The 15,764-nt window shown below is 44.9% G+C and overlaps 1 protein-coding gene across 1 annotated transcript in view; it reads left to right on the top strand.

Moving 5' to 3' along the window:
• Positions 1-15,235, top strand: part of LOC100718495 (liprin-alpha-1-like) — a 61,854-nt gene extending 46,619 nt beyond the window's left edge. Inside the window, exons 15-21 of the mRNA XM_063230342.1 lie at positions 2,561-2,736; positions 2,820-2,917; positions 5,398-5,573; positions 5,868-5,936; positions 9,377-9,542; positions 12,293-12,362; positions 13,503-15,235. Of these exons, the coding sequence (XP_063086412.1) occupies positions 2,561-2,736; positions 2,820-2,917; positions 5,398-5,573; positions 5,868-5,936; positions 9,377-9,542; positions 12,293-12,351 (744 nt within the window). The 3' untranslated portion in view covers positions 12,352-12,362; positions 13,503-15,235. The remainder of the gene's footprint in view (positions 1-2,560; positions 2,737-2,819; positions 2,918-5,397; positions 5,574-5,867; positions 5,937-9,376; positions 9,543-12,292; positions 12,363-13,502) is intronic.
• Positions 15,236-15,764: the final 529 nt, after the last annotated feature.

Here is a 15,764-nt window from a genome sequence, read left to right as displayed (position 1 = left end):
AGCTGCCAGGAGCCATTAATGAGCAGGACAGCTGCAGTCCCACTCTCATGGAGCTCGCATTTTACTGACCTTGAGACTGAGCGTGACTTGTCCATGCTTGGAGCATGAGGTCCCTTTGCACACTTCTTCAGAAGGCTGTGGTGGCAGCCAGGGAGAGGAGGAGGCTCTCCCTCAAACTGAGTCTGAGCTGTCAGAATCTGCATTATCAGCAACTGCAAAAGTAGTAAACAGAGATATGGAGGGTTTGCTTCCGCACAGCTTTTTATTTGGAAGATTTCTTCTACTCATTAGAAGAGAGCATAGTCAGCAGGCCAGAAAACATCAAATATTCAGGCTGTGAATCCCAGGCCCATGAAAGTATGACTCAAAGGACTGCATCATGGTAACATTGTTAGGTATCTTAATGGTTACCATAGTGGTATATTTGTCACTCATCATTTAAAGAAAGTTATGAAATCTTTTCTGTTAGAATTGGAACATTCCTCTTAGCTGAGCCATCCCTTGTATCTTGACTGGAACAAATAAAATACTAGAGTGGAATCCATTGTTCTAAACCAAACATGGAGGCCATGCATGGTGGTTTATGACTGTAATCCCATAACTCAGGAGGCTGAGGCTGGAAGATATCAACTTAGAGACCAGCCTGGGCCTAGTGAGACCCTGTTGTAAGGGGTTGGGGATGTAGCTCAGGTTAGAGTGCTTGCCTAGCAGGTATGAAACCCTGAGTTCAAGCCAGGAGAGGATGGATGGGAATGGATAGTTTTTATTTTAAAGGATTCCTCAATGTACCTTAGGATTCCTGTGAATGTAATTTAATCTTCCTTAGCTGGAGAGCATAACGAACCATTCTCTGTGAAGTGGTTGTATATCATGTCTATTTTTCATTGTACAGACCTTGGACATATTCTGTTGAATTGGTTGCTAAGGATTTTATGCAGTTTAGTGCCATTATATAAGATACTTCTAAAATCTCAATTTCCAGTTCATTTTGTATATTTAGAAATGTTAATTTTTGTGTATTCATTGTATATTCAGCAGCTTTGCTAAATTCATGTATAAATCCTAATAGCTATTTCATAGACTTTTTCAACAATGATAATTGTGTCATTTACTAATAAAGAGAGGTTTATGTCTTTCTCAACTCATGCCATTTTTATGTTTTTCCTGCCATTACAGTGGCCAGGTCTCCAGCACAGCCAAACATAAACGGTGACAGTGGACACCCCTTGTGCTTCTTTCCGTTCAGGGAGACATTTGGTCCCTCATTGTGAGGTTTTTAGCTGCAGGCTTTTGGTAGATGACCCTTAATAGATTGAGGCGGTGGGTCTTTCGTCCTAGAATGCTGAGTTTCATAACTGAATGATGGATCTTGTGCCACATAAGGTATTATGAGACATGGCTTTCTTTGCTGATCTCGTAATTGGGCAAATTTCATTGATTTTTTTTTTTTCCTCCTCAGTTGGTGAACCAACCTATTCCTGAGTCAGTAAACCTACTTACCATGATTCCTTATTTTTGGTGTAGTGCAGACTAGTCCCAAACTCGAAATACTTTTGTCTCAGCCTCCTGAGTGCTGGGTTTACAGGCATGCACCACCATACCACACCACAAAAAAGTACGTCCTGAAGCCAGATGTGATGATGCACCCCTGTAGTTGCCAAAACTCAAGAGACTGAGCCCAGAAGTTGGCTGTTATAATGTCCTATGACAATTGGGCATTAAACTAAGATGGACATCATACTAAGAGTGGCATCAATATCTCTTTGCATAGGGAGTGCTTGTGCATAACCACTGCACTCAATCCTGGTAATATAATGGGAATCTCTGTCTTTAAAGGTTGTGGGGAGGGGCTGGGGATTTAGCTCAGTGGTGCAGCACCTGCCTTGCAAGCATGAGGTCCTGAGTTCAATTCCCAGTACCCCCCCCCAAAAAAAAAAGAAAGGAAAAAGTGTAAGTTATATCTGGGTCAGATTGATTGACAGTATTGTTTTTGTCCGTAGCCTTCCTGATTGTTTTCCTTTTCTTAGTCCTTTTTGGTTTTTTGATTGGCACATTGAACCAGTTGTTAAGAGAGGAGTGTTGAAGTCTTCTAAATTTAATTGTATTTTTCTGTTTTGGTTCTTAGTCTCATTAGTTGTTCGTTTATCATTTTAAATTTACTTTTCCTGATTTTCAAATACACTTGTCATTTAGGAAGACAAAGTATTAAAAATAAAATCAAAACCAGCTAGAGCTCATTTGAATGATTTGAATTGATTCTTCAAACTTGTTCATGAGTCATGATCATTCTTTATTCCTATATTATTATATTGAAAACTAATTCAGAAAAGGAATTTATAGACAGGTATGATTTTTCTATAGCTTGGTAAATTGTCCTAAATGAGTCATAAAATTTTGCCAATATGATTTCTGTTGGATAAAACTTTAGGAATTTGAAAAGGTAGGAATGGGAGACCAAATATTTAGAAATTATGAAAAGCAATGTTGTCATTCATTTAGCCTTTAAGAATGTTGTCTAGATTAAAAATCTGAACTGATGTCACTCATTTGTTGAAATCAGACACTTGCATATGGGGACATGGACCACGAGTGGATTGGCAATGAGTGGCTGCCCAGCCTGGGCCTACCTCAGTACCGAAGCTATTTCATGGAGTGCCTTGTGGATGCTCGGATGCTGAACCACCTGACCAAGAAAGACCTGCGGGGGCGGCTGAAAATGGTTGACAGTTTTCACAGGTGAGGCAGTGCAAGTGGTTCTTCCTAATGGATCAAGAGACTTCACATTGCCACCGTTAAATAACCCCTTATTTTGTAAATAGGAACAGCTTCCAGTGTGGACTTATGTGCCTAAAAAGGTTAAATTATGATCGGAAAGAACTGGAAAGAAGAAGAGAAGAAAGTCAGGATGTAGTTAAAGGCAAGTACATTATGCCGGATGGATGCAGCACATGCCTGCTGCCTCCCAGGCAGCCTGGGTGATTGCCTGTTTGAAAAAGTATAGCAGCCAGCTGAGCTGGCACATACCTGCAATCCTAGCACTCTGGGAGGATATAGCAGCAGAGTCACAAGCCTAGCCCAGGCAGCTTGGACTCCGTGAAACCTTCTCTCAAAATGAAAAGTATAACAGGGCTAGAGATGCAGCTCAGTGCAAATCCCTGTGTTTATTCCTGAGTACCTCAAAAAGAAATCAAGGGCTTAGTGATAAGGCACTTGCTTACCACTTGCATTGCCCTGGGTTTGATCCCTAGGACTGAAAAAAAAAAAGCACAAAATAATCATACATTTATCTGGGAATTACACAAATTACAGTTCCAGCTACTAAGAATACTAAGGCAGGAAGATCACAAATTCAGGGCCGACCTGGCAATTTAGTGAGACCCTGTCTCAGAACACTAAAGCTAGATTTGAAAATTAGGGGTGCTAAGAATGTAGTTCAGTGAAAAAAGACTTGCCTAGCATGCTCAGGGCTCTGGCTTCTGTCTCTAGTACCACAAAAAAATAAATCAGGGAAGACTTTTAAGTGGAAACAACTGGCTTGGCATGATAACAAGAGGAGGGATGAAAAGGGGTGCCCTGAGACAGTGTGTGCTTATCTCAGTCTGTAGGCTACCCTCTTGGTGCTGGCATTCTTTCATGTAGTTTTCCTTTTGTTGTTGTACACTGTATACGCTCTCTCAGAGATGCTGCCTTATGCTATTAGATCAGAGCAAGGCAAACAAGCCACTGCCTTTTGCTTACTGGATAGAGGTTAAAACTACAGCTTTGGGAGCTTTTTCTAAGGCCTGTGGCAGCATGCAGGGCACACAGTTCTGCTCCCAGAGGGAGGGAGAGGTCAAGGCAACCAATAGCCTAGCACCCATAATTTTGTAATTTATTTATTTATTTTGAGACAGAATTTCACTAAGTACCCTGGTCTGGGATTACACCTGTGACCCTCCTGTCACAGCACCCATACTAACTGGGATTGCAGTCCTTACAGAAACCACAGAGTGTCCTGTGGGCAAAGGAAAGACATGTCAGAAACAGGCCAGGAGGTAGGAGAGGGCATGGCAGCCCCCTCAGTATGACAGGGACAGGCATTTTCTCTGAAGACAACACTGAATGTCATGCTCACGAGAGTCTCTCAGAATTCTCGGTAGTTACTAATAGCACTGCAGTGATGAGAAGAAATGAGACTTACTGAATAATGATCAAGCACTGTGTCAAGTCTTCCATAGTTGATTCATTCAGGCTGCATCGTGGTTCTGTTATTTTCATCCTCATTCTGATGTCTTTTTCTAAATAAAATAAAGGATTATCTATTGGCCAGGGATGTAGCCCTGTGGTAGGACACTTGCCTAGTCTGTGCAAGGCCTGGGTTTTAATTCTTTTAAAACAAAGAATACGTTGAGGTCTATTTAGAAAAGAAAGTCATGGCCGGGGATATAGCTCAACAACAGAGCGGCTGCCTGGCAAGTGCAAGGTCATGAGTTTGATCCCTGGTACCAAAACAAAGTTGAGAAAAAAAATCAGACATGAAATGTATTAATCCATTTAATTTGTTTTCTATATCCCCTCTCCATATTTTGTCAGTTGGCAAAAGCAGTCTTTGAAAAGATTGGTGGTCAGATATATTTTTACAGAGTGGCAATTGTTTGGTCTGTAATAGAATACATTTAATAATTATCTTTGTATGATATACGATTGCCAAAATCTAGTATGCTGGAATGTCTTTAAAATTCTTTCTTTGTAATATATTAAGATGTTGATATGACCAAAGCTTCAGAAGCACAGGGGCTGGGGTATGGCTCAGTGGCTTAGCACCTACCTGGTAAGCACAAGGCTCTGAGTTTGATTCCCAGTACAACAACAAGAAAAAGTAAAAGAAAACGAAGGTCAGAAGGTCAGAAGCAAAGAGTTTGTGTTGAACTCAGCAAGGTATCTGAACTGTCATGGTATCTGCCCCTTTCATGATGGAGAAGCATTTCAGGAGACTCTGGGGTCTGTGTAGGAAACATGCTTATACGTGCTAGGTCTGACTCTGACCCTCAGCCTGATGTTTTTGCAGTCTTAGGATTGAACCCCAGGCCTTGTACATACTAGGCAAGTGATCTGCCACCAAGCTACATCCTCAGCCAATCATGTTGTATTGTTCCCTGAATATATCCTATCCACAATCTTACTGTGACACCTGAGTGCACTAGGGGAGGCTTCTAAAGGGAAAGTTTTTATTAGAATGAGGCAGAACCAAAACAGCTGTGTCTAGGTGTGTGTCTGTCAGTATTTGTGAGTGTGGAGTCCATTTTCAGGAGCTGAGGGATCAAGATCCATGCTAGGAATCTTTCCCCTGCATTGCAGGACATGTATGATGAAGAGGTTTTCTGAAGCCACATTTACAGTTGTTTTGTTCTTTCACAGATGTGCTTGTTTGGAGCAATGATCGAGTGATTCGCTGGGTCATATCCATTGGCCTTAAAGAATATGCAAACAACCTCATAGAGAGTGGGGTTCATGGCGCACAGCTGGCCTTAGATGAAGCCTTCGATTACAACACATTGGCCCTGTTGTTACAGATCCCGACAGAGAACAGAAAGGTGACAACGGAGTCTGTGCCTCTGTCTGCTTAGCCACAGTGTTCGGTTTTTCTGTGGTTCTAGAATACTTATTTTTCATTTGAATGGAGAGAAAATTTAACTCTAGACAACTAGTAATCACTTTCCATAACTAATCTATAATATGGTAGTTCAAAATAAGCAAATGCTTGATTTTTCACTATCTTTTCTTTCCAGTTTGTGTTGCAAGCATGTGAGTCTTTGAAGTCTTTGTTTTAAAAAATTGTAATGTGTAACATCCTTCAGATATATTTAGTTGTTGTTTTGTTACTTCAGGCTCGAAATGTCTTGGACAAAGAATTTGCCGACCTTTTGGTCCTTGGGACTGTCAGACGTTTTGATGTCGTAAGTTTTCAGCTTTTTTCTCCTCTCACTGCTAGGAATCAACCTCAGGGCTTCACATATGCCAGTTGAGTGCTCTACTACTGATCCTTGCTCTTGGTCCACTACTTAATTTTTGGCAACCTTCAAAAATTATTTCTATATTGTCAAACAGATTGCAGCCTGCGATCAAAGTCTTAAGTTGTGTTTTGGTGACAGCTGACTGTCCTGCCCCAGTTCTTCTGTTTGGAAGGTTTCTTTCAAAAGTATATTAAATTTCCCCTCATGCTAAATCATAACTAACCTGTTGCCATACATTATGATTGTCTTCAGTGAGCTCCAAGAGTACTTGATTTTCACAAAGAAGATGGAAGCTGAATCTGGAAGCAAAGCATTTGTTGGATTATTTGTAGCCAGAATATTTTGAAAATAAATAAAAGTACATTATATAGCAGGCAAGAGCTTGTCCACAGTAAGAAATAAAATATTCTGATGGGTGAGAAAATCACATCCCTGGTGCCCAGGACTGCCCTCATTTCTCCAGTTGGGGCCCAGCAGGAATGTAATCATGTTTCCTCTCACACTGAAGTTCCAGTGTGTGCAGCACTGTTGGGAGCCGCGGCCGACACCGGTCACCTTACTTGGCGGACATAGGGCCTGTGGGTGGGAGCGGAGCCTGAGCTAGATTGCCCTTCCCATCGAGTGAGCCAAGTTGGCGCCTGCTTCCTGCCCCCTGATTGCGCTGGCGACTTAAACAACCCGCTCTGTAAGATAGTCTGCCTAGCAACAACTGATGTTAGCCAATCAGCCCGCATCGCGCGCTTTGAACTGATTGGCCACTGTTACCCTATAAAAGTAAATGCCTCTCCCGCCACAAGAGAGAAGCACAGAGGAAGCACAGAGAGAGATAGAGAAAGTCCACCGGCGAGAAAGGGCTGGTGACAGAGCAGAGGCCTCGAGGGGCCCACGCGGAGACAAATAAAGGCAAGGTTGCACACCGCCAGACTTTGTCGTGTGTCTTTCCTGCCGTCCGGGAGCAACCCCGACATTTGGTGGCCCGTACGGGGACTGATCAACCCCGAGACACGGCGGTGGTGTGCAACGCTCCAGCGTGGTGCTGCCGGACAGGTGAGTTGGGGATAAGCCTGGGCTCTGGGTGGCGCGCACCTACAGGGCTTTTAGACTCCCCTCAGGCTCACGTGTAGGTGACGGGTTCTTTAAGTCACACGCGGTGAGTTACAGCCTTTAGAGGTTAAAGATGGGTAATTTACTGAGCGCGGAGGCGCGGCCCTTGGTAAAGGCCCTTAGAAAGCTTTTAAAAGCTAGAGACCTCAGGGTAGGTCAAAAAACACTAGAACTATTCATAGCAGAGGTAGATAGGGTGGCTCCCTGGTTTTTACCCACAGAGCATTCAAACCTGCCGTCATGGGAGAAGTTAGGCGGGGACCTCGCCTCGGCGGAATTGGGAGGCGATATTTCGCCGGCTATTCGCCCCCTGTGGGAAATGATACATGCGTGCCTTGACTCCTATGCCGAGTTGCGCCGCGAATTGTGTGCGTGCGCCGCTCGAAAAAAGCAGAGAGAGGAAAAAGGACCCCCGAGCGCCCTCTGGCGGGGAGGAGATAGAGAGCCATCTGCTCCGCCCTGGAGCTCTTCTCCAGAAGCGGCTCCCCGCCGAGAGGCCGCTACAGGGAACCCTCCCTTCTCTCAGCCGGCACAGGAAGTGACGCCCCGTTCCACTCTGTCAGGACCGCCGTCCTATGACGTTGCGCCGCGGGGCGGACGGTATTTTCATGGGCGGCTACTCTGCCGAGCAGGCTGAGAAAAACGCCGGTCGAGGAAACGGGGGCTGGGGATTTAGCTCAGCAGCATAAGCGCCTGCCTTGTAAGCAGGCAATCGCGAGTTCGATCCCTGGTACCGATAAAAAAAAAAAAAAAAAAAACGAAAAAGACCAAAAATAAAAAAAATAAAAAATAAAAAATAAAAAACAAAAAGGGGGAGTAAGCCAAGGCCTGCCTCCAAAGGCACGGTTATCTATGGCATGACAATGGATGGGCCCGGATCCGGTGGTTAGCTGGAACCGAGGCGCGGTTTGTGTTTTTCCGCAGGAACCGGGACGAAAACCACTGTGGGTCCCAGAGAGGTTGACGCGACAAGTCCCTCGACTGAAGATCAGGCCTGTTCCACCAGAGGCCAACCGCAGACCCAACAACAAGATGAGCCCTAAAAGAACTGCAGGACAATCCCTTTTTGGGGGCCTGGAACGGCTTGCTCCCCTATGTGCTACCCTTGTTAGGCCCTCTATGCTCCTTGTTCTTGCTCCTGCTTATAGGACCATGCTTGCTCCGATGGGTTACATCATTTATTAATGGGCGCCTTGCGGCGGCCCGGCGTCAAGTACGCTTGGTTGCCCATGCGGCCCTGGCAGCAGCCCGTGATGGGCACAATGATCCCCAGGCTTACGCATGGCTCGCTCGACTGGCCTACGACCGGGTCTAGGTGTGGCGGGTCTTCCGCATTCCTTCCCTAATGACACCACACAGCAGGGTAGGTGAGTCAATGACGGGTAAGAGCGTGCCTCCCCAGCACAACTTGACCTAAGCCAGGCCCTACCCCATACTGCACGAAAGCCGCTGGATTACTAGAATCTGCCCAGATCTAGATGCCTCTCCGAGGGGATCACACGGAGGGGCATGAGTGCATGCCTATGTGCATCCAGGTTCACTCCTGGCCCTGGAAAAAGGATGAGGGTCTCAAGGCTTTGGCGGACCCGGGGGCGGCCGACCAGGGTCCAAGCCAAGGGCCTACGGTGGGCCTCAACACAGGGCATAAGCCTCTGCACTCGATCCAGGGCGGGCTGCGATGCATACATTCATTCAAAGTAAATAAAATAGGGGGAGATGTTGGGAGCCGCGGCCGACACCGGTCGCCTTACTTGGCGGACATAGGGCCTGTGGGTGGGAGCGGAGCCTGAGCTAGATTGCCCCTCCCATCGAGTGAGCCAAGTTGGCGCCTGCTTCCTGCCCCCTGATTGCGCTGGCGACTTAAACAACCCGCTCTGTAAGATAGTCTGCCTAGCAACAACTGATGTTAGCCAATCAGCCCGCATCGCGCGCTTTGAACTGATTGGCCACTGTTACCCTATAAAAGTAAATGCCTCTCCCGCCACAAGAGAGAAGCACAGAGGAAGCACAGAGAGAGATAGAGAAAGTCCACCGGCGAGAAAGGGCTGGTGACAGAGCGGATGCCTCGCGGGGCCCACGCGGAGACAAATAAAGGCAAGGTTGCACACCGCCAGACTTTGTCGTGTGTCTTTCCTGCCGGCCGGGAGCGACCCCGACACAGCACATTGGAAGGTCACCAGGAAAGGCTAAGTAAAGCAAAACAGTCAGGGGCTTAGGAGTCCTTCTGAAGGACAGTTATCTTTATTAGAGTGTGCCTGTTCTGTGTTTTCATTTGCCAGGAGGATGACAAACACTTTAGGAGAGCACCTTCATGGAGAGAGAAGGTTAGAGAAAAGGCCATTCATGGCGTGGCAACTGGGTCATCAGAGACACTCCCTGCAAACTTCCGAGTCTCTTCTTCCAAGTCTTTCTGCTCTATGCAGCCCAATGAGATCCAGATGGATGGTATGTGGTGGGCCATGTAATGCAACACTGGCTGGGAGCATGTGCGCGCTAATAATTACCTAGAGTGGCCATTGTATGTGTTACAAAGCATCTGAGTTTGGTTGCATGCCCAGGTGTCAATGGTTCAGGATTAGCCCTAACATTTGTTGGAAAATGGTTAACAACAATAATAGAATTTTTAAAAAATCTGTCTGGTTGAACCTTAGCATCCTTGCCCAACTAATAAAGTGGAGCACCCATCTGTGCTCTCAGGGCTGAGGCTGATGCACCTGTGGGGTGCAGTGTGTGGCAGGCAGCACTGGCTTGCCAGGAAAATTGCAGTGTGACACTTGGGACTTCTCTCCACACTAGAAGAAATGGCAGAGTAAACTTTAGCTCACAACTTCCAGGTTCTGCCAACTCTGTCTTTCCTTTTCCCTTCCCTCCAGTGTTCTCTTTCCATATACTTACCTTGTGCCACCTGAAGAGGGACAGGGAAGAAGGCAGAAGCCTTGTGGAGACCGCTAGGGCAGCCCTGCTGCCTTCTCAGTGAGAGATGGCAAGGCATTGACCTTTCCAGTGCAGTCGGGATGGCCCTTATGTAACTGCTGACTGAAGAGTGCAGTTGGCTGAGAGGAGACCTTGAGTCCCTGACAGTCCTGCCCACCTAGTAAAAGGCACTGATAGGGTCCTGAGAGAGCCCACATCCACATCCAGCTCTTGTGGTAGCAGGGACATGACCTTGAGCAAGTCATGCAGCTGTGCTGTGCCTCAGTTTCCATATCTGTAACTTGGGCATCATAGTAATGTGATTTTGATGCTTCAATGTGTCATGTGGGTGAAGCTGATGGAGTCCTGAGCCTCGTGCATTGCTGACAATCTCAGTGTTAGGTGGAGACTTCATTCCTTCTCATCCCTGATGTACATGGTTGTGCTGTATAAACTGTACCAGTGGGGTTTTTACAAGTTTCCTGTTGTTAGCCCCCTGTGTAGGTAGTTTTCCTTTTTTCTCTTTCTTGCCTGTATGAAAATCAGAGAAAAATACATTTATATAAACTTTTTAAAGCTGAACACTTTCCAGTGTGTCTTTTAACTAGTAAGTTCTTAAGAATTAACACTTTCTCCCTCAAGGTGTCTTACAAATGTTGGCAAGGCATGGAAGTGCATGCCTGTAATTCCAGTACTTGGGAGGCTCAGGCAGGAAAATCATGAATCTGAGATGTATGTGAACCATAAATCCAGGTTAAGGCTATACTGAGCTTCATAGGAAGACCTTGTATCATAAATAAAATAGATAAGTAAGTAAGCTGTGACGGGCCTTGAGCTTAATTTCCATTGGCTTACTAAATAGTCTAAATGAGTACTCTGTTGTTTTCCCTGTACCTTCAATTTCTGTTTCACTATAAGAATCACATTTTCTCTCTGAACATTGCAAGCAATATTAACATAGCTGGGTGTGGAGATCACCTGTAATCCCGGCACTGGGGAAGCTAAGGCAGGAAGGTTGCTGAGAGCTCAGTACCAGCCTCGAATTCACAGGGATTGTAGGGCCAGTGTGAACTACACAGGGAGACCTTGTTTCAACAAAACAAAACAAAAATAAAGGGTAGTATTAATGAGTTTGTTTGTTGTTGATTTGTTTTTTTGGTGGCATTTTTGTGGTTGTGGTTGTTGTTTGGGGGTTTGGGGTGGTACTGGGGAGGGAGCCTTCTACCTGTACTACACACCACCCCTTCTTTTATTATCCAGAAAGGGTCTTGTTAAATTGTCCAGGCCTGGTTTGAACTTGGAGTTTTCCTGCCTCAACCTCCCAGAGTGCTAGGATTACAGGCATGTGCAGGCAAACTGTGTAACACTAAATTTAAATGGATTGAATAGAAAAAGTTGTCAGGGTAAATTACATAGAAGATGTCTATGCCACATTGGTAAGAAGGTGGACTGTTACAAATGACTTGCGAGGTGGAGAGTATAAGATAAATTACAGCATGTCTCCTAGACTTTAGAATGAAGGTTTACAATGACTGCCCAGTCTTACCAACGCGGCCAGCTATCTGTCTTTTCTAGAGCTATGGCAAGATGTTGCTAAGAAGTATTCCTGGTATACTTGCAGGAAAACAAAACACTGTACAACTGGGAGTGTAAATATCTGCAGAAGATGTTGCAAGCTCTTTACCCAGTTTGTGACAGGGCTGTACTGCCTGTTTAGCCACCCAGTGTTTGTCAAACAAGGACCCCTGCCTCCGTGTTCTCCATCCTTTTTTGTAGAAACTGAGACAAGCTTTAGTCTTCTGAGAAGCACTGGCCATGGCCTCTGGGCTGTGCCTCTTTGCCTGCAACCCACCCTGAGAGCAGTGCCTGCAGAGCAGCTGGGGTTCCCTCCTCCCCTTCGTGCTGCTGATTCACCCCATTCATTCCTGGAGGTCTAGCTGTAGGGCACAAGGAAAAGTCCAGTTGCTATATCAAAGTGTGGCTTAAGGAGCTGCAGAGTAGCTATGTTAGGTGGTTGTCCTCTCTGTATGTGCACACTGAGGTGGTTTGCACTTCCAAGGGGCCCTATTGCTATTTTAGGTGCCAGTGTCCCCTTGGGTGGTGACAGAACCACTCTGGGCAGCCCTCTGATGCTCTTGCCTCACTCTCCCAGGCAGTCTTAGGATTCCTCAGTAGACACCATTGTAGGTGTGGAGATGTGTGTCTTACCTGTGCCCCGTGTGAAGTGTTAAAACTAACAGCACTTTGTTTTTGCACACTTCCTCTCATGGTTGTTGGAACAGGCAGTGTATCAGAAACACAGAAGTTGGATTCTGCGACAGCCAGGACTTCCTCCTGTTAAGCCTCCTGTTGGTGAGTAGAGAGCAGCGTAATCCCTGGAGATCATCCCTGTACAGCAGGGTGAAGCTGTAACAGGGCTAACAGTGTGGGTTTAGACCATGCCAATTTACATGGGGAACTTCAAAATGACAGAAATAGTAGCTCTGTACCCATCAAGGCGATTTTGGTTTTTAGCTGACCATAAAGAGGGCTGTGTGTCATTTTTGTTCTGTTAACTTTTATTTTTATTAGTAAGTTAGTTGTACTTAAATTCATCATGGAGAGTTGGTACCTGTACTAGGACATCTTAAATCTTTTTACCTCCCCTCTCCTGTCTCCCTTGTGTCTCCAGTTTTAAAGAAAAACACGTTCGTTCCCATTTTTTCCTAAAAGCTAAAAATGCCTACTCACTTGAAGTGATGATCTGCTGATGCCATTGTTGGGGGGTGGGCAGGAAAGCAGCAACTGAGGAAAAAAGCACCCCAAAAGCTGACCACATCAGGAGGCCAGAGCCTGAGATTGGGAAGCATCTCTTCCACTGTGTTTATACACAGTGGTACACAGCTCCTATACTGGCTTTGTTACAAACACACATGTACGCACACATATATGGGGAATTGAACCCAGAGTGTTCCCACTGTGCTATATCCCTAGCACCCCATCCCCTTTTTAGTGGGGACAGGGTCTTCCTAGATCATCTAGTCCTTGTTCAAACTTGCAATCTTTCTGCCTCAGCCTTCTGACATACGGGATTGCAGACGTGCCACCATACATGGCAGACATTTTAAACACAAAGCTGCATTGCCATGCCTGGACGCCAGTGAGCCACTTGTGTCCTCATGGTCTAGAGCTCTGACTGACTGATGGCAGAGGTGTCATTGACCCGTGATCAGAACCCCAGCTGGAGCTCTGCCTACTGTGCTTGTGTTCAGTGCCTCAGCTGGAATCTGGGATGGGCTCCATAGTCTTTTAACTTTAACTTTTAAAACTGTCACAAAATGTAAAACCTCTCTAGTCCATGAGCAGGGTCCTCAGTGTTCTGCCTGCTGACGCTCCAGCAGGGAGGAGGCAGGAGGCCTGGGGAAGTGGGCCCCAGCGTGTGTGTCTGAAGTCATGGTCCTTTTCCAGGTGGTTTGTGTTAAGAGAGGCTTTCTGTTTGTTTTTATCTTCCAGTTTTCCTGCACTACTTCTACAGATGATATGCAGCATTTGGAATCCAACAGAGACTACGTTTTTTAATTCAGTCGAATCGCTATCTGTTAATACTTGTTATATGGAGTCCTAAGATATTTTATAACAGTTTTTAATTAGTGAAAAATTCATCAATAACATAGAGAAAATATTTTAGAATTTAATGTTTCTTCTATTTTTGTAAACTTAGGACTTTTCATTTATATAGTTGCTTACTTTTTCATCTATGTTTAGATATCTCTGGAAGCAATTCATGTTCTTATATCTAATTTTAGTCTTTCAAATGAATGTACTGTAATGCTTGTATGTATAAACCGTATGAACAAATACACGGCTTTTGTAAATTGTGCACATATTGTAATTATTACTATTTAACTTTTTAATGATAAGCCATCCCTGAAAAAATTAGTTTACTACACTTTTTTTTTTTTTAATTTTGTTACTTTTTTTTTTTTTTTTTTGGTCTTTTTCCTTTTTATTGGTACCAGGGATCGAACTCACGACTGCCTGCTTCCAAGGCAGGTGCTTATGCCGCTGAGCTAAATCCCCAGCCCCTTTTTTTGTCTTTTTTGTTTTTATCGGCACTAGGGATCAAACTCAGGACTGCCTGCTTGCAAGGCAGGTGCTTATGCCACTGAGCTAAATCCCCAGCCCAGTTTACTACATTTATAAAATTGTTGTGACATAAGCAATGTGCATTATCCTTCACCTTGCTCTACATCAGTCATTTTAAAATCAGGAGACTTCATTCCAAGCAGTTGTCATATTTTGAGGTTGACTGACCTTAACTGTTCTTTTTTTAGCAAGAAATCAGAGTCTAATAAAGTCGGGACTGAACCGTTGCACCAGAGCACTATAGAACTTTCTTAGCACTGGTTCCCTTTTCCCCATCCTGTGTCTGGACTTGGGGAGCTTGTCTTCAGAGACTTGACCAGAAGCCATGAGCTTGGAGCTGCTCTCAGCAGGGCTGGAGTGGCCAGGGGTGGACCCCAGCCTGGCACCTTCCCTGCCTCTTTCCTGTGAGCATGTGGAAGGTGCCTCCAGCTATTCTTAGAGGACCAATCACTGAGCACTGTGCTCACATCTCACAGACATTGGTGCATGAGCAGATGAGAGCAGGAAACCCTGAAAATAAAGTTGTACAACTCTAACTAATCAAGGCCTTATTTTTCATATGTCAGTCACCTTTTTACATTGGTTTATAAACATGTTTCAACTAGTCATACATTTTTAGATTTTGATGACATAGCCATTTTGGATTGAACAAGTAGCAAAAGCAACTTGCTTTTCACTGGCATATTAAAAAGCCAGCAAGGAAGGAGTCAGATCAGGGTGCATGTTATTTATTGTGCAACTGATACATGGGTAGAGGCAGCATGCCTTTTTAATTTAGTTTATGCAGGGGCTGGGGATTTAGCTCAGCGGCATAAGCGCCTGCCTTGCAAGCAGGCCGTCGTGAGTTCGATCCCTGGTACCGATAAAAACGAAAAAGACAAAAAAAAAAAAAAAAAAAGCAAAAAAAATAATTTGGTTTATGCATACAATTCACTTATACAATCCATATTACTGCCCTTTTTCTATTAATTTTTGTGGAATTTTCTGAGTATGTAACAAAGTATACAGTCATATACATATATATACTTTTGAACTATTTTAATCACAGTATTATTTATTGCTTTCTTTCAATAAAGTTCTGAATCATTTTTCACTGCCAATGAAGAGTTCTTTGAATAGGCCAAGATTTTGTTAAAAGTTAAGTGCGGCTGGAGTGTGTGTGTGTGTGTGTGTGTGTGTGTGTGTGTGTGTGTTACCAGACATCGAACTCATAACCTCATGCTTGCCAGGCAGGCACTCATGACACTGAGCTAAATCCCTGTCTCAGGCACAGCTGTTTTGCTTCCTGCTCCAGGCAGGTTCTCTGAAGGTAGTGTCGCTATGGAAATCACCGGACAGAAAGCTGGATGACATAAATGTAGCTGGGCATGAGGCAAGAGAAGATGGGGTCCTGCTGAAGATTGGGCCTGGTTAGACCAGGGCGGGGAGGCGCCCCCAGCACAGTTGGGGGTGGGACACTGACAAGCTCAGCTTTGCCTGCTGTGTCAGACCCTTTGTTCATACAGTGTTACCCTCCTGTTTTCAAGTTTCACATGGCGCATCTCAGAGTAATCATGGGTTTGAGCTCTTGGTTCTCAGCCTTTTTCCCTGCAAACTGTGTGTTTTTGAATGAGGTTTGCAGAGCAGAGA

The sequence above is a fragment of the Cavia porcellus genome, unplaced genomic scaffold (genome assembly GCF_034190915.1).
Source record: "Cavia porcellus strain 051 isolate PalLab524CR breed Dunkin Hartley unplaced genomic scaffold, mCavPor4.1 scaffold_18, whole genome shotgun sequence".
Taxonomy (NCBI): Eukaryota; Metazoa; Chordata; class Mammalia; order Rodentia; family Caviidae; genus Cavia; species Cavia porcellus.
The sequence above is the reverse complement of the archived record's forward strand: the minus strand, read 5'-3'. Positions and strand labels throughout refer to the sequence as shown.